Below are 24,748 nucleotides of genomic sequence, written 5' to 3'. Positions count from 1 at the left end.
GCTTGAAGAGCAAGACAACTAACTCCACTCATCCACTATGCAGCAAAAAGAGATCACAATTCAATTCTTTTCTCGTGCAAAAGAATGACTAGAAGAATATTATACAAGTTTCTACTTTCAAACCAAAAAGTTCCTATCCATATGAGTGCATGTTTGTAAGGTGAGCATTATAATTGATGTCCTACACTGAGTGTTTAAATTAAATCAAACATTCTAACATCTTATCAGGAATTTTTCCAAATTCAACTATTCCAGAATATAAATACCAAAGATATTTTTCTTAGCATCCATAACAAACTTTGGCAATCATAGTATGCCACAAATCTTGAGCTCCTGTTCAGTTCAATCACCTTGCTCACTTGTTCCTTATTGCTGATACACCTAATTGCTTCTTGCAGCACCAGGTAACATGCTTGCCAAAGATGGAACTCCTTGATTTCTCATTTCTTCTTGTGCACGTCTCATTTCTTCTGGATCTGTTCCCATCACAACATAATGGAGCCATCAGCATAAATTATGCAAAGTGTGGCGTAATATACTAATATGCTGCTTTATAGTCTATACACTGAGAAACAACTACCATTTGGCAGAGATAAACAACGATAATTCGAAAAAAAAGATAAACCAAGGAAATGCAAAAAAGATAAACCACCACAGAAATGAAAAAAGTTCAGAGAAAAACTTAAGAGGCATACCCATGTTCTCCATTAATTTGGGCATGAGGAAGACAACAATGAGCATAAATCCCACCATCAGACCCATTGGACTTTTCACAATGGACATAATAGAGAATGGTTCCCTAATCTGTAACAAAACAAGATAACAATACGAAGACATTCATATGACTATTTGAAAGGAATGAAGAAGGAAAGATGGGAACATGTCTAAATAGTTTGTAGACTTAAACAACCTCATAATATTGTTCCTCCTTCAATGGCTCTAATACAAACTCAGTGAGCCCCCTCCTACTTTCCGTCAATGCTGCCTGTATTTTGCCGGGGTTTCTGGCGCTGACATCAACTCGTACCTTTACAAATAAACAACAATTATTGATAACTAAGCATATCTAGAATAAAATGTGGGAAAAAAATTTAACATGAAATTTTCAGATTGAGTATCCACCGGCGAGAAGAAATAGCCCATTGCAGCCACTTCAATTAGATGAGTCCCTGCAGGGACGTTGTGGCTTAAAGCAAACATGTTAAGGAACTAGTTTGTTGCTCAACAACGAAATACTATCATTAACTATAACCTTGCGAAAGCAATATCAGGACAGCAAAGAGAGATCAAATTAAACATAACATGAAGTATTGCAATAGCAGTTATCATGCAAATTGAAATGAGTTTAAAATGAAGATGTAAATTAAAGGATACAATGAGAAATATCCATCAGGCCTCAAAAAAGTAACTCTCTGACCACCATTGAGTATGACTTTGACATTCGACACTTTTCCGGGAATTATATAGTCTTTTGTTCCTAAATCTGCAAACAAATTTATGCACACCATTAACAAGAAATGGATGCAAGGAATGGATGCACACAAAGGATTATAAATAAGCCACAATGAAGTCTTGGCATTTCAACCTCTTAGTAACTACAATGAACTCTCACTCGTCAAAGAAACAGCTTTCAAAATCTATTAAACCGATGCTAATCTAATAACAGCAAGCCATTAACTCTAGCAAAACCTTGCTGAATTCCACTCAATTAACATTATCAGATACATCTAAGTAAATGAAATAACACCGGAGATGCTAACAGGCTCTGACAGCCATCTTCCTAAATATTTCAAATTAAAATTGATACTATAAACCAACCGAAGCTTCAAATTAGATGAATTCTGAATGACTAAATCAAACTTGATTCTGGTGTGAACTCCAAAACAATATGAACAGCTTGAACTGACATATGACCCCAAGCACCATTACCAATCCCATCAACAATTCAAAGTCAATCTCACATATTAAAGTGCTTTAGTGCATCTACATATTAAAGTTGAAAACTTTAGTTCATCTAAAGTTTATTGAACAAAATTAAAAAATCTGCCAATTCGAATGCAATTGTTATTCGCATCAGTTACCATCCAACAATTAGATTTTGAATTAACTAAAAAGTAAGAAAATAAAAATCAGAGTGACAAAAAGGAAAAACAAAACATACTGCTGGGGATCTTCACTCGACCATAAATGGTGTAACCTTCGGCGGACCTGGAAAAAAAATTAGGATTAAAATCGATCCACATAACATAATTCTAAATCGGAGAGAACAATCGGAAAATTAGGGTTAAGGGGAAAAAATGAGAATTGATACCCGGTGGTAGATTGAGCAAATGCGAAGCAGATGAATAATTGAAGAGAGAGAAGAAGCAGCAGCAAAGGCGATTTGGGTTGCATCGTGAATCTAGAAAGCTTTGTTTTTGTCAGCTGAAACCAAAAACAGGGTTTTGATTTCAACTGTTAGAGGGAGAAGATGCCACTCTACTGGGGTGTGTGGGATCTGGTGTTGCAGAATAAGTATAGAAACTTATTAATTTTTAATTAGTTTTAATGTTAGTTAATTTTTTATTAAAAAATTATTAGTTAATTTTTTTATAGTTAAGATATAGGATTTATAGTTAAAATTTGTGATTTATAATTTAAAAAATTAATTGATATTAGTTTTGTAATTAAAGTCAGGATCATTTATATAAATAAATAATTTGGGATTAAAAATTATACAGATATCTTAAATCAATTTTATTTAATTTACATAAAAATATTTAAGATAGAGGTATAACAAGAATTAATTTAAGATATTTATATAATTTTTAATTTTAAATTATTTATTCGTGTAAATTATCTCTTATTTTATATTGTTCTTTGACACAGTTATTTATCTTAAGAGAAGAAAAGTAGAAAACATTATAATGTTCAAATTTTTAAGATATATTATTAATAAATAAACGGTAGATATATATCATTAATATCTCAAATCAAGTAAAGTTTGTACCTTCCAAAATCTATCCATATTCAAAACTGTTTTAAATCTTAATTCAATAAGTATTTTTATTGTTCTATAATACAAATCTATCTTTAAGTATTTTAAAATAAAATTTGAATGAGATTTATCTATATCTATATATAAATATAGATAATATTTAATTAGATTTAAATAAAATAAAAGAATACAAGTCGTGCTATCTAATAAATTAAAATTTAATTTTAAAATAAGATAAAAGATTATTAAATGTGTTTTATTCTATTAAAAATTCTGAGCCATTACTCTATATATAGAGTAGTGAAAATCAAAAGAACCCACGGTTGAATTGACTAGTAGTGAAAAAAAAAAAGAAGTAAAACTTTGAATTGACTAGAAAGAAGAAAGATGCTGTGTGATCCAACATCCATGAACGAAATTTGCAACAAGAACTTAGAGAAAGACAAAAAAGCCATGCAGAGAGAAGATGATTACAAGAAGTCTTGTAAAGAGGTGAAGTTAATGGCAGCATTCTTAAAGAACTTAATTAACGTGGATTCAAAGAAAGAGCGCGGTGGTCGGAACAAAAGATGGGTTGATCCTTTCTATGCTCTTCCGAGCGAACTTGAGGCTCTAGCTATATCGAAGGTCACTTATGGGGATGGCGGTTACCACTTTTATAAGCAAAAGTATCTTGCAGTATACAATCCTATGAAAAATTTCAACCGTGATCAAGACAAATCTATTAAGAATAGAATACGCAACTGGTTTCGAATAAAAAATTCAAAGAAACAATATAGAAGTAAGTCCAAAAATATTACTGCTAAGCTTAACAATAATGATAAATTATCTCCTTCTACATCTATGGATTGGATACTACTAGTTCTTTAAAAGTGTTTTCTGTTATCTGGCAACAATATAAACGACTTTAGAAACAAGTTTTTCAATCTCTTAGTCACTTTCATCTTTTGTAATCCATTCCTCAATAGTCATATATATATCATGGCCAACTTATATATATCTTGTTTGCATATTCAACCAGAAAGTTTATCCTTTATTTATATTTATTGCATTATGAATAATTTTTTTATTATAATAATATAGACAAATTTAATTATTCGTCCAATGCAAGATTGATGATGTTTATTATTTAACTGAAAAAATATTTAAATTCATAGGTATAAATACACACAAATATATTATCACTGATTTAGTGATTTGTTTTTATTCTATTATAATATTTTTATAAATATTAAGAGTTAATCATCATATATTTATAAATACTTGTATGCATTACACATGTAATTTAACCTCCAAAATAATAATTTTCACAACATAATAATTAATTTTTTTATAATTGAGTAATCAAACTTTGCTATAATAAAATAATCAATTTTTTATGAATATAAAATGATTCACCAATAAGTTTTGAAATTTTATTCGTATCTTTACTTTTTTTTACTGAGTTTTGTTAGAGAGCCAATGATTTATTTGTACAATATGTACAATGAGTTATATGAGTTACAAAATGAACATCACCCATTATAAAATAAACATCACCTATAATATTCAGAATAACCATCCGGGTATTAAGGATAATAAACATCTCATGTCATAAAACCACTTATCTCAAAAGCTTAAGCTGGTTTTGGGGTTCACCAAGGATCAAACTCTTAACTTTTCGGATCTAGAACTCTAATATCATGTCATAATACCACTCATCCCAAAGGCTTACGCTGATGAAAAAAAGTAACACTAATAGTTATATATCTAATATTCCCTAAATTACAAGTATTCTATTGACTCTCCATACTTTCTTTACTGTAAATGTGAATCAATTGGCCAAAATCACCCTAAATTTAACATCATATTATCCCACTTTAAATCTAACAATAAATTAATATATTTTTAAAAAATAATGACAACTACAATGAAATAATTCACGATAAAATTTTGACACAGGCTGCACAATAGCCTAAACTCTAAACGAGTAAAATAAGATGCGTATTCTCTCCTCAACTTCATACAAATGCTATAGCGTTGGTCATGCAAATTTTGTACTCATTTTAGTTGAATTTGTTTTTTTAATTGCACTCGTTATTTTAATTTTATTCTTTGTTTTAGTTGGACTCTTTGTCTTTATTTGACTCAATATTTCAGTTGCTTTCATTGCAAAATATAACAATTTATTACTTATATATCCTACTAAATCATGTAGCATGCTACAATTTTTATCATTGTAGTTTTTATCACATTGTTCAACTATTTTTATCACATTATAATATGTACTTAGATGATTATTGTCCGTGTTCGGTGCTCCCAACTATTTATTATTCTATGTATATGATGTACACTAGTATGTATTAGGATTAAGTATTGTTTTCGTCCCTAACATCTTGGGTCAAAATCAAAATCGTCTCCGACCATTTTTCGTTATTAAAATCATCTTCAACGTTCAAAAACGCTTTAAAATCATCATTTTCCGAATTTTTTAACCAAAATACCCTCATCATCATCATTCTCCTCTTCACCTTCCTCACCCCACCACCTCCACTGTCACCAACATTACCACCACAACTACCACCAGCAGCACCACTACCAACACCAACACCAACACAAACACCACCACCAACACCAAAAAACCAAACAATAGCAACAACACCAAACCAAGAAGAAGAAACAGAAAGCTAGAAAGCTGAAACAAAAAAGCAGGAAAGCAAAAAAGCAGAAGCAAGATGCAGAAGCAGAAAGCAATGCAGATAAGGCGATGAGGCGGCAAGGCGGCGAGGCGGCGAGGCGGCGGCAATGGCTCGCGTCTCCTCTCTCCCTCGCGATCCCCAACGGCGAGGCCCCTCCCCCCTTTCCCCTTCCCCCTCCTCCTCCTCCACACCCCTTCCCCCCACCCCACCCCGCGTCCTTTCCCCTTTTCCCCTTCGCCGGTGCCGTCCCCTCTCCCCCCTTCCCTTCCCCCTTCCCCCTTCCCCTCTCCCTTTTCCCTTCTCCCCTGCCCCCTCGCCCTTCCCCTTTTCCCTTCTCTCCTCTCCCCTGCCCCCTCCCGTGTTTTCTTTTTTTTTTTTTATGATGATGAGGGTATTTTGGTCCAAAAATTCGAGAAAAAATGATTTTAAAGCGTTTTTGAACGTTGAGGATGATTTTAATAACGAAAAAAAGTCGGAGACGATTTTGATTTTGACTCAAGACGTTAGGGACGAAAACAATACTTAACCCTATGTATTACTAGTTAGTAAATTGATTTAATACTTAATATGCTAAATCAAATTTAAACGGATTTAATTTATATAAAAATATTTAGAATAGACGTGTAATTAAAATTGGTTTAGAACATCTGTAGAATTTCTAATCCCAAATTATTTATTTATGTAAATTACCCTAAATTTAATATTACACACATTATATAACTTAAAAGTTAAATTATTTCACTCATAGTATTTTCTTAACGAGCAATGTTGTGGATTTTTTTATTTAAATAAAACAAATTCTTATTTACCGATAATAATAGAAAAAATTATATTTTTGTGTATTATATTTTAGTTTCAGAAGTAGCATATTTTCATATATATGCGAAATTAAGGTAAAATATAATTTCGTCGGTCAAAATTACTCAAATATAATTCCGTACTCGAAGCATACCAAATTGAAAAAATTCACTCTCATATGAACAAATTAACTTACATCTTTCAACAGGTTATTTAAATTTTTTATTTTCAATTTTAAAACAAATATGTCAATAAAATAAAGCTCTATTTGAATTTAAATTAAATATTAAAAAAATAAAAATGAATAAATAAAAATTCAGATATTTTTACAAATTCATAATTTTAAAATAGAATGATTAACAATCTTTTAAAAACGATTAAAACTCATCTTTTACTCGTTGATATCTAAAGAGTGATGTTCCAAATCTTAATGTTGAATAAGTGAATAAATCTCATATTCTTGCAGTTCTAACTGCTTCTCCTTTAATTTTTTTTTCTTTTTCATATTTAAATAAAAAACAAATGCAAGTTATTTGACCAATAGTAAATTTTATTTAAATAATTTACAAAATCATAATTAAATAGATGGCTACATCACTAATTAGGCAAGGAGCCAGTGCACTAACTAGCCTGTACAGTGTACACTAACTATACCTGAGGTAAATATATATGAACATAATAATCAGATAATTACAAGAATACTGTTTTTGGTTACAGGTGATGTGAAAAAGGATCTTAACATATTACAAATAGAAAATGCTAGGAGTAATTATTTTTGGTGAAAAAAAGGGACGGTTGGTTACTATTAGCTCAAATATAATAAAAAAAATATTGGTCATCTAACATTTGTAATTACAAAATGAGTACTGGTAATTGATTTTCACCAGTAGTCATTACAAGAACAACTCCCATTGCTAAAATGGTGGAAACGATTCCTGTCCCTTAGAATTATATCACACTCATAAACTTTTGAGATCAATTTACATGCTTGGTGGCAGTCTTTACAAACCCTCAGATTCTTGGTGATTCTCAAGGTTTCTCCTGGTTTAGTTTTCAACAACCCATAAGCAATTGCAAGCTTTTCGCTATGATAGAACAGGGGACTCTCCTCTTCTTCCTCAGCAAGATCATGCAACACACCTTCATTTTTCGGAACATAACCAACCATCTTGATTGATTCCAATATCTCACCAACTTTGGCATACACTTCTTGAGCCAGAGGATGAGTCCTTTCTCCTGCAACAAATTCGTTAACAGTACCCTCCATTTCGATCATCGAAAAGCCAGGCACCTTCTTCACTCCTCTATCATTCATCACTTTCCTCACATTAGCAACTTCTTGCCATTTACCACAATCAGCATATATGTTAGCTAGTAGTACATAACGGCCACTATTTCCAGGCTCTAGCTCAATCACCCTCTTGCCTATTTCCTCTCCTAACTCGAGGTTTCCATGGATTTTACAAGCTCCGAGAAGTGCACCTAATGCACCAGCATCAGGGTTCATTGGCATCTCATCTATGACCTTTCTTGCTTCCTCCAGCCTTCCAGCCCTGGCAAGCAAATCAACCATGCAGCCATAATGCTCCTTTGCAGGCTCAATGCCATGAACTTCTGTCATGTAACGAAAGTAATAGCGGCCTTCCTCAACTAACCCTGAATGAGCACAAGCACTCAGGACATTGACAAAGGTAACACTGTCAGGGGAAACCATCTCTTTCTCCATCTCCCTAAAAAGCCTAATAGCATCTTTTCCTTTTCCATGCATTGCAAACCCTCCAATCATGCAGTTCCATGAAGAAAGGCCTTTCAGCTGCAACCCACTGAACACCTCAAAAGCCTTGTCCAGACAACCACACTTGCAATACATGTCAATAATGGTCGTAGCGAGCTTCGAGTCCAAATCAATCCCACTCCTCACAACATACCGATGTATCCACTCTCCCATCTCCAAAGCACCAACTCCAGTACAAGCAGAAAGCATGGTAGCAGCTACATACATATCCAGCTCCACCTCCTGCTCCTTCCTCATCCTATGAAACAAACCAAAAGCCTCTCGAAACCGATTGCTGCCTACGAAAGCCGCAATGACAGCATTCCAAGCAACAGAATTCTTCTGTGGCAAGAGCTCGAATACAGCGAGAGCCTCGTCCACAAGCCCCCATTGAGAATACCCAGAAATCATAATAGTCCAAGACACAACACTCCTCACAGTCATTCTATCAAACACCTTCCTTGCATCACCCAACAAACCAAAACCAACATACATGTGAGCTAAGGCATTGAGAGCATAAACATCCGACCCAAACCCAAACTTGAGAACATGGGCATGGACCTGTCTGCCATGGTGAATTGTAGCGGAGAGTGATGATGATTTGATGAGAGAGGGGAAGGTGAAGTTGTTGGGTGAGAGAGAGCGATGGAGCATGTCAGAGTAGAAGAGGAGGGAAGTGGAGGGGGTTTGGGAGAGGGAGAAGGCTCTGATAAGAGTGTTGAAGAGAAAGGTGTCAGGGTTTGAGAGGGTGGAAAAGAGGGTGACAGCGTAGCGGAGATCGCCGTATGGAGAGAGGGAGGAGAAGGTGATAAGTGGGGAGATGGCGTGGTTGTCGGAGGAGAGGCCGAGGCGGATGAGAAGGGAGTGGTGCTGCTTGAGTTCCGCCATGGATGAACATGATGATGGTGATGGTGTATTGATCTTCGGGTGAAGGACACAGCAACTAATCATCCCCGTTTTGATGGAGAAAATGAAAACAAAATTTAAGATAAATATAAGGAGATTTTTTCAGAAATAAAATAAAAAAATAATTTCTGATTTTTTAACTTTAATTTTTTAAATACGATTTTTCTTTTTGGATTTAGGGCTGAGTCTCCCGAACTCTATCGTTTTTATAGAATTTGGGCCTATGTTAGTGTTATTCACTGAAATGGCCAAAAATACGTATTTAACGCCGTTGTGGGAATACAGGAAAACGTCGTTGCCATTTTCTCAGCGACGTCAGTTTCATTCTTCAACACGTTTTGTACAAAACGTCGCCGCATGGTTAACACGTGGGAGAAAATATCTCCTTCACACCGGCGTGAAGATTTTTAACTCCTTCTCTTTTTCATTTCTTCATCTTCTCTTCAATTCTACCACAAAACGTCTCCTTCCATCCTTATCAATCTTACCCCACCAAAAATAAAGAAACCCACAGAGTAAAACGGCAGCTTTTATACTGGGGACCATTCACCACAACTAAACCAAATTCTTCCATTCAGGTAAATGATTTAGTGATTGCTTTTTTTTTTTTTTTGAACTGAAACTATGAACAAAATTTTTTTGAACTATAGACTAAGACTTTGTAATTTTTTTAGATTATTTTACTATTAATTAATAGTAAGTTAATTAATTATTAGTACTTAGTAGTAGTATTATCGGCGTTAGTATAGCATTATAGGTGTTAGTTAGTGTTAGGATTAGTTTTAGTAAATTAATTATTGTTAGTTAGTGACTTAGTTACTGTTAGGCTGTTAGCTTTAATTTAGGTTATTGTTATTTAAAATTTGAAATAGCTGTTTTGAAAAACAGAATTATCTAAGAAATTTTTTTACTTTATAATTGATTTATAACTTTGTTAATTTAAAAAACAGAATTAAAAAAGAATTAGTTAATAATTTTCAGAATTTTTTTTAACTTACGTAAAATATTAGTTTCAGTAATTATTAATTTATATTTTAGTTTTGGTTGAAATATTTAATTAATTCTGAATTATTATAAAAAAGTATTTAAAGTAGAATAATTTAAAAATTATTTTAATTTTTTTAATTTACATAAAACATTAGTTTCAGTTATTATTAATTCATGCTTTTAGTGATGTTAGTTTAGTTTAGTTTTGGTTGAAATATTCTTTAGTTAAATTTGAATTATTATTAAAAAATAAAATTAATTATATAGTTATGTTACTTTTATTACTATTAATTTTGGAATGTGTTTTTAATAAAAAAATAGAATTATTAAAGATATATTAATAATAAATTTTCATATATTTCAAATATATTTTAAAAAAATATTTTAATTATTTAAATATGTCCTTTCTAATCCAGAGTTTAAAAAAGAGGAAAATGGGAAAACGTGACATCATACGTGCTGAAGATCATATTGTAAAATATCTTCGACATCCTGTATATGTAAGTAATTTTTATGTTTACTGTAGTAGTTAATAATTAGTAGTTTATTTAGTAATAATCAATTATTAGAATATGTAGTGATTTAGTAAGTGTTGAATATAATAGTAGTCATGAACTGGTTATAGTAATTTACTATTAATGATTAAATTTTGTTTTCAGGGTTCAAGAAATTTGCACATGAGACACTTACACCAAATAGACTCATGATAATAGAGTGGAAGAACAACTGAAGGCAAGCGGGTTCTATTATGTTTCTCAAATTGGGAGGATCGTGTCTCATAGGCCGACTGTAGACGCACTAGTTGAAAGGTGGCGTCCGGAAACGCACACGTTTCATCTTCCGTATGGTGAGTGCACGATCACTTTGGAGGACGTCGCAATGATTCTTGGACTCCGAACTGATGGTTTGCCAGTGACTGGATCAACTGATCATAGTACAAGTGGATTAGAAAACGAGTGCTTGGCCTAATTTGGTGTTGCTCTTGGGCCGAACGACCACAAAGGAAGTGGAATCAAGCTGGCATGGTTCCGCACCCTAAAGCGGCGCCAACATTTGACTGATCAAGTAAGTAAGGAAATTTATGTGAAATGTCACATAATGTGTCTATTTGGTACGACGTTATTTAGTGACAAGTCTGGAATCTCTGTGCACTGGAAGTATTTGCCGTTGCTTCGTGACTTTTCTCAAATTCATAAGTTTAGTTGGGGTTCTGCTTGCCTTGCGCACATGTATCGATCATTATGTCGGGCATTGAGATATGATTGCAAGGACATGGATGGTCCTTTGGCGTTACTCCTTGTGTGGGCTTGGATACGAATGCCGACAATAGGGCCTCTGCCGGTGGATACCAGCTTTCCACTCGCTCGCAGGTAATATTTAACTAAGTTGTCGATTTTGGTTTTTTTTTTTCTGTATTAATTAGGGTCTAATATGAACATGATATGGCAGGTGGAATGATTATCAACCCACCACTGAGCATTATAAAAATTGGACAACCTCTGACGTCAGGAGAAGGTTGGATGATCTTCCTCTGGATGGGGTAAGTGTTTTGTTGCAAAGACCTTTCATTATGTTGAATTAAATTGATTATTGGTGCACTTATACCTCTGCTATTTGATCTGTTTTTTCAGTTTGTGTGGGACGCATACAGTCCTAATCGGGTTGCGCTTCAAGTTATTCCATTTGACATTAACAACGGTGCAAATTTTTGGAGTGCAATTGTACCTTTGATATGTTTTGAGGCTGTGGAGTGGCATCCGACTGACAGGATTAGAAGACAGTTTGGCTTTCATCAAGACCCCCCAGTCGAAGCTATGAAACTTGGAGCGTCCCATAACATAGTTCTAACATGTCCAAAGAATAAGAACTGGGGCATAGAACATGCAGTATGGATCTCACAATGGTTAAATAGTTCTATGTGTGTCTTAACAGGTGAACATGTGGACAACTATCAACCATCTGACCAGTACATAGACTGGTATATTGGTAAATTTGGTGATCACTTGCGGGTATCCGAGCTTGCTGAGCATGAGGAAGAAGGTCAACAAGAGCAACCACATCAGCAAGAACAACAAACTCAGCAAGAACAACCACCTCAACAACAAGGACCACCTCAACAATAAGGACCACCATACCCATACCTACCATATCAACAGCCATATCCATACCCACCACAACATCCACACCCACAGTATTTACAGGAATATGCAAACCCTTTCACCCAACCTTTCATACAACCACCATACTCACAACCATATCCACATTATCCACCCCCACCATACACACAAGAATATACACAACCTTTCACCCATCCACCATATGGTCAGCCATCTACCATTTGTGAGGCATACATGCCGACACAGGTACCGCAAGGTTCATTGACACAGTTACTAGGCGCAGTGGCACAGGATGAGGATCAATATAGACACATTATTGATTGGGTACAGGGTCCTGAGTCATCTCAGTGGGTTAATGATTTATACTCTATCCAAGACCCTATACAGGTGCCAGTGGCTGACGTTGAGCATGACTATATTTGTGTTATCCTACAGATGTCCAAGGTCAAAGTAAAGGTTACAACCTTAGGATTGATCCGGCCCGTAAGAGTCGATCTAGATGGAGCCCGTCATTGATCAAGAAGAGGGTAAAAAAGGGATGCTCTAAGGTGGCCAAAACCGTTAAGAAAAGTATATTTAAATGAGTTAGCTCGGTTGTTTATGGTTTAGGGTCAGGGAATGTAATTTTATGTTATTTTTTTAATTATGTACCCATTGTGTTGTTTTATTTAATTCTCTAGTCAAAGCAAACTTGTAAATTAACTTACGCAAAGTAAGTGTCACATGACTCAATACAAACATAAGGCTAGATAAAGTGTTGGATGCACCGCCAAATGACAAACTATAATTGAACATAATACTACAAATAATGACAGAAATCACTAAGATCCCAAACTACAACTGAATATCATACTAAGATGTTGGAAACAACTAAGGTCACAGACTACGAGTTTGGAGCCGATCCACTAGCACTGGTTTCACCACGGCGCGGGCATCTGCTTCGACTATGACCCTCACCGCCACAAAGCCTACAACGCCTAGGACCACGTAGATCACGAATATCCATCTCATTCAAGAAGCGAGTTTTCTTAGGACGACCTTTGGCCACTCGCTTGAGGTGGGGATTGGGTACGAGTCTTGGTCCTTGATGCACAGGCCATGTTGTTGGGTTTCCTAGTGGCCTGAATCGGGTCTTGTATACCTTTCGGATCTCACCCATCGTATAAACCTCGTGCACATACTGTTTCCAATCCAGGCGCTGGTTTGCACAGCAGGCAAATACATGGCGACATGGAATTCGATCCACCTGAAACTCACCACAATCACAATGTTGAAGGCGCAAGTTTACTGCAAACTCCAACCCACTTGGCATCTCGCGCACTTCAAATACCTCGTTCTGCCTATCAAATAGGTTAACTTGAATGTTCCCCGCTGAGCGCTGATTTGACAGAATTTTCTGAGTTGCATATTCAGAGAATAGTTGTCCTACACTTATACGAGCCTCAGCCTCAGCTCTCTTCCTTGTGAACAATGCATTTAGCCTGTAAAAAGTTGCCTTAACAAGGGCTGTGACCGGAAGATTGCGTGCCCCTTTCAATACTCCATTAATGCACTCCACTAGGTTAGTTGTCATATGGCCCCAACGATGTCCACCATCATACGCCAAGGCATACTGCTGTCGAGGGATCCGGTCTAACCACTGCTTGTAAGCCTCCCCCCGCTCACATAATCTCTGGTAACGCGTATCAAATTCACGCATTGTTCTAGAATAGCCAATGTTGACAATTAGCCTCTGCAGGTGTGGTGCCTTGAAACTCCTCAAAAAGTTGGATGCTATATGTCGGATGCAAAACATATGAATAGCTCTCGGATATTCTCATGCTCCATTACTACGACCCACAGCTGAGATGATTGACTCGTGTCGATCAGAGATAAGGGCAACACCATCCCGATTAACTACATGTGTTCGCAAATGGCTAAGAAAAAAGTGCCAGGCATCAGCAATCTCACCTTCGACTATGGAAAATGCAAGCGGCACGATATTTCCATTGCCATCTTGTGATACTGCAACTAAAAGAGCTCCTTTATACTTTCCATACAAATGTGTGCCGTCAATCTGAACCACTGGCTTGCAACTTCTGAATGCTTTAATGCATGGGTAGAAAGCCCAGAAGACTTGTGTCAGAATCCGGAGATCTTCAACTAACTCATCCCCTCGATAGCCATATGCAGTTTCATACTCAACAGCTGCTGATGGTTCTTTTGCAACCATTGCTTCAAACCATGTGGGCAAAGCTTCATATGAAGATTCCCACCCACCAAATAATTTTTCCACTGCATTTTGCTTGGCCAACCATGCTTTGCGATAACTTATTGTGTAGTTGAACTTCGATTGTACTTCAGCAATGACAGATTTTACCTTTATGGACGGGTCAGCCTCAACTAATGGCTTTATTGCTTCTGCAATTGTTTCAGAGTCCAGTTTAGCATGATCCTGAGATATGGTACTTCTGGTGCACGTGTGACTACCATTGTACCTCCTTATCACCCAACAATACTGTCTTTTCATAAGACTAACTCTGATAAGTCAATCACAACTTATTCCATACTGTACACATTTAGCATAGAATGTTGTTGGTTCTGATTCATATACCCTATAATCAACTCCTCTTCGAATGGTATACTCTTTAACTAATGTAGTAACAGCCTCTCTAGAGTTAAATTCCATTCCAACAGCAAATTCACCGGTAGCTACAACAGCTGGAGCTGTACCAATAATAAAACAAAAATAAATCTAAATAATATTCTATTATTATTAATAATAATGAGAACAATAAATAGTAATAACAATCTAAAAATTAAAAATAATACTAACATAAAAGCAAAACAAATAATAATATTACTAATATTAAAAAAGTAAATAACAACAACAACAACAAAATTACCTGTATTGACGTACTCAGGAAATTCTGGTGCATGCATGGCATCCAGATTCAAAGCATGCATAAAAGATGGCTCTCCATATGGATGTTGTCCGGTTAGTGCATTTGCAACATCAGCCACATCTCTTTCAACCATTACCTCATCTTCCTCTACATCTTCAGTTGGACCAACAACTTCATAATTACCTTCAAACTCTTCATCGCTTTCAGTATTATAACCCACCCAGTCTATGTTGGGTTCTGGAAAGTCAACATCATCGATTTCTTCGAACTCAACATACAACTCGATAAGTGAGGTCTGTGCTCTAGTTTGATGATGGGTAAAAAACATTCTTTGCATACTATCTTCATCAGTCACATGCATTATTTGAAATTGGCCAAAACCACCAAATACTAGCACAGGCTGCCTATATAGAATATTTATGACTCTTTTTTGCACTTGATGATCTACACTTTGAGAAAGTATACTCTTAAGTCCTTCATATGTTATTGACAGAGGAACAACAATAACACATGGATTCTCACATAAAAAACTCACACCTTCATGTGTATGAGATAAAATCTGACTATTATAATATATTTTTAAACTAATATAACCCTCCATTTCATACACTCATCACACTCACTCACAAATTTTTTTCATTCTCAAACTGACCACATTTTGTAGAACAAAGCTCTCATTACTTCACTTAAACTTTACTCTCATACTCTATTTTTGCGTTTTAACACAATCCAGAACTTCTTTTATAGTTATTTTTATATTTTTTTATTTCCTCCAGCACAAAACGTCACTGACGTTTTCACAAAACGTTACTAACGTTTTTACTTTTTTGCAATACGTCAACGACGTTTTCACCAAAAAATAATTTAAAAATATATATTCTAATAAAACGTCACTGACGTTTTCATTTAAAAAAAAAATTAATATACAACACATCGTTGACGTTTTGCTTAAAATAAAATTAAAAAAAAAAAGTTTACACATTACGTCGCTGACGTTTTCTTCCTACAAAATTTTAAAAGAAATTTAATCAACTCGTCGATGCCGTTTTGCCTAGTTTATTATAAAAGAAAAATCACTCTGCCACAAAACGTCTTCAACGTTTTGTTTCTTTCAAAAATTTAAAGCAGGCCCATAGTAGAGTAATACACAATGCTCTCCAAATATCATTGAATAACACACGTTGGTTTCTAATATACAAATAACTGAGCCTTTAATTCTCAATGAAATTCACTTCAATTTTTTTTTAAATTCTATTAAACTCAAATTTTTAAGTCATTGTCATTGTATCCAAGAGTATATAGGAGTACACAAAATACACGGACAACAAGCATGAGTTTTTCAACATTACTGATGGCAATGACAACTATTATCATCGTCTCCAGAAATACATATACATAGTCATATTTAACAAGGATTTTTTCATTATAAATAAAAAAAAACATTATTTCCCCAATAAAAATATGACTTATTTCTATGTACTCTTATGTATTTCATGTACTCTGGAGACGATGATAATAGTTGCTGGTGAAGGTTAAGAATTTGAGTTAGTAATTTTTTTTAGAATTTGAAGTGGAGTTTGCCGGGATTAGGCGAACCCTATAAAATTTATACAACTCTATAAAAAATTATAGAGTTCGCCAAGGATGCGGCGAACTTGCTTTGAATAAAAAAAAATCATATTTAAAAAATTAAGGTTGAAAAATAGGGTTTTAGAAAATAATAATTTTTTAATTTTATTTTTAAAAAAAATCTTAAATATAAGTGAAGTAACAAATAACACTAATACTAAAACAGTAATATTATTACCATTAATTTCAGTCAATATTATAATAAATTATTAAATTAAATAAGTATAAAATTCATTAAAAATATGTTTTTATTGAGTTTAAATTTTAAATATTTTTATTTTTTTAAATATTTAATATTTTTATGTGTTAATAATTTTTAATAAAATATTTTTTTTATAATATTTTTAAAATGTACCTTTAATATACATGTAGCGATATCCTTTATATAAACAAATGTTGGTATAAATGATAAATAGTATTAGGTGAAGTAAAAATTAATGGTCCAATACAAGAAAAAAATTAGATGTTTAAATGAAAGAACACAAAAAATATAGTTTAGTAAGAAAATAAAGGGAAAAAAAAAAATCAAACACACAGTTATTTAAAGGGAGGAGGAGAAAAATAATAGTTAATAGTGGAGTGAGAACCTAATCATTACAAAAACGAATTTACTGGGAAAAAATAACTAGAATTACAATTGCAAGAAAATTAAAACAAATTGAAGAATGTGTAAAGAGGCTTTATTATTCTCATGGTGCAATATGGCTAGCTAATTGCTCAACCTGATATATATAAAGATTACAAAACCTATATACAAAAGAATACATTTTTATGTTCTTTGTGCCTTCATTAACAAAACACCCAAAACTTGGATACTTGCCTTGGCTAAATAGAACTTTTTATTGTGCCATGGTATACACAAGAAAATGGCTAACATGAAAAGAATACTTTGCCAAAAAAATTAATCTAGAAAACTATATCCTAAAATTTGAATGATTTCCACTTCTTTGACAACCAATCTGAAAGGTTAGCTAATACAAAGCCAGCAAATACCTGCAACACAAAAACAATACCAATACCAAACACCAATTCCAACAATTAGTATATGTCAACAAAATTTAAAAATGATTTGGCAATTGTGATTTGTGGTATCCATGGTGTGTGTTTGGATTTTAGTAAGTTGGATCATAATTTATTGTGCCTATTTTTATGTAGTTTAGTTTCCATTCTATCAAAAGGAGTGTGAAGAGAAGAAGCAAGATTCTTCTTTTGGTTTTTGAAGTAAAAAATTGTGGCTATAGGTAGTAACAAGTGCAAGAAAATAAGATTGCCAAACACACAATTTGATAAGCACAAAGAAGATTTTCTAATAAAAAAAATTTAAGCGTTGTAGAGGTGATTTGGATAAGCTAGCTGGTTGTAATTTTTGACTTGGTCAAAATTAGATAACTTATCTAGTTGCAATCTATGAGTTAGTCAAAGAAGAAATTGCAACAAATCACCTGATGTAAACAAATTGTGATATTTTGTCCCGTCAATTCCAGTAACCCAACAAGGGGAAGTGAAACACTTCATCAAAATCACTCTTAAGAACTACTAGACACACATGACCATAATCTAAAATCAATTTTTACAAACTCTGATAAAATTCATTTTATCTAGAATTTATTCTACTAAAGCAAGAACGATGCACACTAGATTTATGAACTCCCTAAGACCAAGTTGCAAAAAGGAATTTTTATGTAAAATTTCTGCTTAGCCAAATTTGAGCAAGAATTAAACTGAAGCAGTTACCAGAGGTAACAATTAAACAATACCTGAACTGAGCCAAGAATGTACACTACAGAATATTGCCGACCATGGATCATCATGTCAGCCACCATAGCAAGCGGAATGGTGAGCGACATGCCTAAAGTGGCCACAAGGGGAGTTGTCCATACAACACAAAGTGCCCTGGATACATGAAACAAAAACAACTCACACCAGATATTGAGTGATTGTGCAAGTGTGAATAGTCTTAAGAGTTTAGCTATTTGGTACCCTGGTAAGGAATCAGGATTAGGAAGTTCTTTAAATTTCACTCCATTCAATAAAAATTTCCTGTTTCTAATTCCTTTACCAATGTACTAATAGTATATGATACTAATAAGGTTACTGTCACATACCAGAAGTAATCTGAAACCACACTTCCGATGAATCCATTGGCAAGAACCATTTCATCCATTTTAGCAGATTGAGGAACAGCAAACTTGGGCTCAAGTCCCATGGCCATCAATGGCCAGACTGAGACCAATATAAATCATAATTAGCAATGATTTTATTACATAAATGTTTAAATTTTTCATCCTTGACTTACTATCATTCTAGAAATATATCCCAAAAAGAACATATTCTCAAATGTAATAGAAAGATAAGAAGCTTGATGCGAGTAAAAACTTACTAAGCCACCAAAGCGCGACTAATGTAAAGAGTCCGATATACCCAAACAGCTTCTGCACATCAACTCTTTCTCCCTCTTCGCCACAAAACTTTTTAAGAAGAACTGCAGCAGTAGCAACAGTTGTGGTTAAGATTCATTTTTTTTATCTGATTAAAAGTAGAACAAACGGCTAAGGTGTTGCTTAACCTGTAAATAGGCCATACGACACGGCCGAGAGAATGCTGAAAAGATCTCCAACGAAAGAGCGCTCTTCATTGCTGGACACAGACATCAATTGTCAATATCCATCAACATTGACTTGAATTTAAATGGCATATATATGGATGTAGTCTACAATATAATAATGGCATGATGTAACCAACAAACTCCACCTATGGCATGTTTGGATGGGGAAAAAGTCGCGTGAAAATTTTCATGGACAAGTTTGTTGTGTAAAATTACACATGCAGTTCATCCATGAAAATTTCCATCACATTTTCACCTTCAAATCAGACATACCTCCTACTACATTTAGCATAAATTCTATGATTCTATCCGGTGTTGGTTAGTCAAAACCAGAATACACGGATTCGACCAAAAAAGATAAAAGCCTTACATTGATATTAAATCATCATCTGCAGCCCAAGTTTTCCCCAGAGTTGTCATAAGAACCCCAGCCATGCTGACAAAAACAGCAACCACTTTTGGTACATTTAGAGAGTCTTGACCCAAAATTGCACCAATAAAAAGAGTGAAAAGCCCGGATGTGGATGATAATACTGTCGAACTTGCGACACTTGTTCGTGCAAGAGCAGCATTTGAGAAGTACTGAAACCAACACAAGAGAATTACATAAGAACCACACTAAGCGTCAACGTTAAGCGCCACAATTCAAGAAACAGAGAATATAAGAATGCAGAAATGATCTTATAGTATCAATCACAAGTTCAAGTATGAGAAGCTTGGAAACATAACATAGTGGTATGAGTATGCCATGTTTATAAAATGAAACTACAGCCACAATGAATGGCATGTTTAAGTGTTTAACCACTTAAGGAAACACAATTAATCATTACAGCTAAGAACATTCAATAAGAAACTAGTTCTCATGGCAATTATCAATTAACAATTTTAACTGATGTATATTCTTCACAAGAATATAAAAAAATTGATCTGAAATTTAAGGTACATATTTGTAAAACTTTAGAACACAAATGTCATATTTTATAAAATGGATTTAACAACATATATCTCTTGTAAGGCATGCTTTTGTCCTTAACAATAAAAATCAAATGATGATCACATTCTGTAGTTGCTTACCTCAGTCAGAAACCAGATAGGTGCAATGTAAAATCCATAAGTAGCAATTTGCTTGCCGGTAAGTTGCTTCTCTGATTTTATCACATGAGTATTATCATTATACTTGGCCATCAATGGCTTGACTTCGGCAAGAGTCGAAACGCCTAATTTGCTATCTTTCCGAATCACACTTCCGAATTCCAGTTCAAAGTTTTTCTCCATTCCACTGCCTTTGACTGGAGGGCCAATCCTGATAAAAAATTTATCTACACTTTCTGCATTTTTACCACTTTTAGAAGACCGTCGTTTAAGATATTCACAAAACCAGTCCTTAAAGTATGATACTGGGAGGTAAACTACCATAAGAGAAGCTCCAAGATATGTCACTGCAAACGGTTGCTTATAATCTTCAAAAATATCCTGTTTAAAAAAATTTAATCAGAAAAGCTCCAGGTGTAATGCATGGAGACTAATATGCTGACGATAACATTAAAAATTTCTCCCTTAATCAAGATTTAAAAAACATAATCAGGGTTTTCAAGAAAATATTGGCTCCCAGTATGCAGATAAGGATTCAGTAGTTTTATTACTACAAAATCAAAATGAAATGCCATATTTCAAGGGAACCTAATAGATTATGAACAAATGGATGCAAAATTGTAATGTAAGCCGCCTAACATGATAATTGCATCAGTGAATGATACATCAGCTTGAACCATAACCTTAAAATCACACAAAGACAACTCAACCATTGCTCCAAGGTTCTCCTTCACTCAACTTCATTTGTAAACAGAAAAGTAAAAAAAAAATGTTACTTCCTACTTCCTGAGATATAGGAAGCTTTGGCATCAATCAACTCATATTTTTTTTTTTAAATTAAAAATAATAGCTTTATTAGCTTCCTCTGTCATTAACAGCATCCTATTTTGGATTACACATGATTAATAACATGAGTTCCTATGGTAAAAACAAAAAAAATTGAACCCCATGCAACAAGTACTAAGCAAATTAACAAACACAAGGAAGGCACATACAACAATTGAAAGAAAAAAGCCATTGAGATTTAACAAACACATTGATTGCGTGAAAGAGAAGCAACAAGAGGAAGATGCATGTTACCTGGGTAACTTCTGCGGAGGTAACCCATATAATAACAACAGTGCCAATGAGGAACAACCCAGCCCTGTATCTCCAACCCGTCACCATCACCATCGCAAGAGAAAAAAAAAATTAAAATGACAAACCTTGCGAGGGTTGCACGGTGGAGGGAGGGTGGATTTTTCTTATTGCAAAGGAAAATTGAAAGAAGGAGGAAGAGATTGGTTGGTTGGTTTGTTTCTTTCTGTTAATTTTAGTACTACATATTTATATATATGCAATTGGGATAGTGAAATATAGTGTGGATTTTAATTTTTTCTTTCTCACCTGTCACAAACACAGGTTCTATTGTGGTAATAACTATAAATTAAATAAATAGATAGATAAATAATGATAATGCCACCGTCCACTTGTTCATCCTTGATAAATTCTCGAAAATGTTTTATAGAAAAGAAGGGAACAATTCATTGCCAGCAAGTGGGTGCAGACGTGCAGTAATACCTTATGATCTAGACACCAAGTTATGTAGGTATATTTTTGTTTAGGAAAAGTACGAGGAGCCAATGGAATAGTTGTACAATATATATAATGGAGGTTTAGGAAGTATTAGAGATATAATCATTAGTGTTACATTTTTTCATTAGTATGAAGGATATTTATTTTGTAACTCAATAGCTCATTATATACATTGTACAAATAGTTAATTGTCTCTCTAGCAAAATTTGTTTGTTTATTAGCTAAACTAAATATTTTGGGTTTAAATATTGGGAAAAAAAAAGGTTACAAAACCTAAAAGGCTAAAACCTCCTGTGAACTTCTAAGGGTATAGTGAATTTTTTTATACACAGCCAATTAGTACTTTAATTTGTGAAATTTATCTTTTAAATTTTGGAACATAGCCTTCTAGATGATATATGATGCACATTTCAATTCTTATGTAAGTGATATAATTTTTCTTGGGAGTTTTTTTTTTTTAATTTGGTTATTATTTCTTAAGAGAGTTATTATAAATAATTGATGGTGATGATAAAGACTATAATAAGACCAAGATTAAAAGGAGGAACAACAATGTCAAATGTCAACAGTGTTTACCTCAGCTTTTAATAGCTAATGCACCCTGTTGTAAATTATGATAATTAAAGAAATTGCTATATTTTTTAATACAAATAAATGAATAATAATGATTTCGTATAGGAATAATAAATTGGAGTTATAGATAGATGGGGATGGTAAGTTAACGTAAATATCTGCTAAAATTATTTGCAACGAAGGTACAAGAATAAAGAACTAGATTGTTTCTAATAGGTTGAATATATGCTTCATATCCACACAAGAGAAAGGAGGAGGGAATGAACAGAAAGAAGAGGGGGAGGGGGGATGAACAATGCTTGTTATTAGTTACTCATTAGATACTACTATCGAATTAACTCTATACTAAAATTAGTTATTAATATAAAATATATATTAAAAAATAAAATATACATTAAAAATAAATTAAATTATATATATATTATAAATTATAAATAATAACTAATTTTAATTTATAAATAATATTTTTATTTTTCTAATATTATCTTAAAGACTTAAAAAATTCTTTAATTCAATTACTTCAGTTAAGATTTAGGTTATTTAAAAAAAGATTTATTTATTTTGTATTCTAAAGACACAAGTTAAAAGTATATATTAAAAAAAAATTTATTAAAAATATAAAAAATTTAAGCTTTTAAAATATTTATTTTGTATTTATTAAATAAATTTTTTTTTTATTAATAGTAAGTTTATTATGTGCTTTAGGATTAGGAGTGAAAATAAATCTGGTGAATTTGCCAAGAACTTGCAATTTGGCCTACATTCCACCTAGCCTATCATAAAATAATTTCAGTTTAGATCAATTTAAAAGTCTAATTCTAGTAAAATAGTCTAATAGATCTGTCCTATTAAAATATAAATAAATACAAAAATAATATTTTTTATAATTAAAATATTTATTAAAAATTTTAAATTTATTATACTTTATTATAATATTTTTTATATTTTAAATACTTTAAAAATTTAAATATTATTATAAAAATTAAATTTAATATATTGTATATAAATATTTTTTTAAATTAATTTTTTAAATATTTTTTATTTTAATAAAAATAATATATACCAAGACTTTTATCAAATTTTAAATCAGGTCAAGTTCAATAACACACCAAGTTTAATACTTAAAGATAAAGTTTACACTATAAATCAAATGTAGACCAATTAGATATATTACAAATCTAATATGTCAAGAGTGAAATGCTGACCGAACCTATTTTTATCTCTCTTTGAGATAGATGTTAGTTAATTCCTTTAAAAAATTATGAGGTTAATTAAGAATATTTAATATAAAAATAAAAAAAATTCATACCGTTTATTAGATTGCAATTTAGATAGGTTGACTTGTATCCGAAATCTCTAATCAGATTCTAGAATCCATGGATCCAAAAAAAAAAAAAAAGGCAATTTACGCATCTAAATTATTTGACCCCAATATTACATAAATACATTGTTTTCAAATTTAATACGCAAATGCATTGTTTCACTATTTTATGTAAATCGCTACAACCAGCCGCGGTTTATGTGTATGAGTATGTGAGTGTAAACCGCTGCTGCCAGCATCGATTTACGTGCGTGTGTATGTGAGTGTAAATCGCTACTGGCAGTAGCGGTTTACGTGTATGTGTGTATACTATTTAAATAATATTATAAATAAAAAATTTAATTTATCATTTCACAATATAATTTAAAAAATATAAATATGCATGTAATAAATTTTTTATTTGTATTTATTATTAGAAGTGAGACCAAATTACAAATAAAAAAATACAGTCTTCAAAGTATTGAATTATATAAAGCAAGACTAATTTTTTTTATTCTCATCTCTTTCAAAATTTATAAATAATAAAATAATTTATTTTTAGCCAAAAGTTTACTAAATTATATATTTTACTCTTTAAAAATCACTTCATTCTCTTTTATTTATATCAACCATACAAAGGAGATTGGAGAGTTTGAAAAATGGGTTGTGTTCTTTGCTGCTGATTTGCATTTGAGGTTCTAGCTAAATGATTTTTTTTATTTGTGCAACTTTGTTGTCTTAGCATAAATAAACATTTTTTCTAATCAACGTAAACCGCTAGAGGAACACAGAAACCGCTAAATTAAGTTACAAAAAAATTGAGAGAAAGAAAACGGAGTATATATTTTTTGC

General features: G+C 33.0%; 4 protein-coding genes and 1 pseudogene across 5 annotated transcripts; 1 reads left to right on the top strand and 4 right to left on the bottom strand.

Moving 5' to 3' along the window:
• Positions 1–38: 38 nt before the first annotated feature.
• Positions 39–2,526, bottom strand: LOC107613886 (ER membrane protein complex subunit 7 homolog). Its single transcript, XM_016316074.3, has 7 exons — positions 2,312–2,526; positions 2,162–2,208; positions 1,375–1,483; positions 1,123–1,186; positions 911–1,027; positions 696–804; positions 39–476 (listed from the first exon to the last, which is right to left on the bottom strand). The coding sequence occupies exons 1-7, from the start codon at positions 2,392–2,394 to the stop codon at positions 382–384; spliced, it is 624 nt and encodes a 207-aa protein (XP_016171560.1). The 5' UTR covers positions 2,395–2,526; the 3' UTR covers positions 39–381.
• A 4,744-nt stretch (positions 2,527–7,270) lies between these two features.
• Positions 7,271–9,304, bottom strand: LOC107614341 (pentatricopeptide repeat-containing protein At5g66520 pseudogene; annotated as a pseudogene). The gene has a single exon (XR_015886243.1). The product of XR_015886243.1 is annotated as a pentatricopeptide repeat-containing protein At5g66520 pseudogene (transcript).
• A 1,914-nt stretch (positions 9,305–11,218) lies between these two features.
• On the top strand, positions 11,219–12,243 carry LOC148561265 (serine/threonine-protein phosphatase 7 long form homolog). The gene is made up of 3 exons (XM_088490711.1): positions 11,219–11,490; positions 11,570–11,660; positions 11,752–12,243. Exons 1-3 carry the CDS (start codon positions 11,219–11,221, stop codon positions 12,241–12,243), a joined length of 855 nt encoding a protein of 284 aa, XP_088346837.1.
• Positions 12,244–13,120: 877 nt separating this feature from the next.
• LOC148561264 (uncharacterized) lies at positions 13,121–13,936 on the bottom strand. Its single transcript, XM_088490710.1, has one exon. It carries the CDS (start codon positions 13,934–13,936, stop codon positions 13,121–13,123), a length of 816 nt encoding a protein of 271 aa, XP_088346836.1.
• A 3,479-nt stretch (positions 13,937–17,415) lies between these two features.
• Positions 17,416–21,923, bottom strand: LOC148561263 (putative transporter C405.03c). The gene is made up of 8 exons (XM_088489779.1): positions 21,529–21,923; positions 20,431–20,829; positions 19,727–19,938; positions 19,318–19,388; positions 19,132–19,233; positions 18,857–18,974; positions 18,509–18,644; positions 17,416–17,744 (listed from the first exon to the last, which is right to left on the bottom strand). Exons 1-8 carry the CDS (start codon positions 21,619–21,621, stop codon positions 17,673–17,675), a joined length of 1,203 nt encoding a protein of 400 aa, XP_088345905.1. The 5' UTR covers positions 21,622–21,923; the 3' UTR covers positions 17,416–17,672.
• Positions 21,924–24,748: the final 2,825 nt, after the last annotated feature.

This window comes from Arachis ipaensis, chromosome B6 (assembly GCF_059453495.1).
Source record: "Arachis ipaensis isolate K30076 ecotype BB chromosome B6, ASM5945349v1, whole genome shotgun sequence".
Taxonomy (NCBI): domain Eukaryota; kingdom Viridiplantae; phylum Streptophyta; class Magnoliopsida; order Fabales; family Fabaceae; genus Arachis; species Arachis ipaensis.
This window is presented reverse-complemented; position numbering and strand designations above follow the sequence as displayed.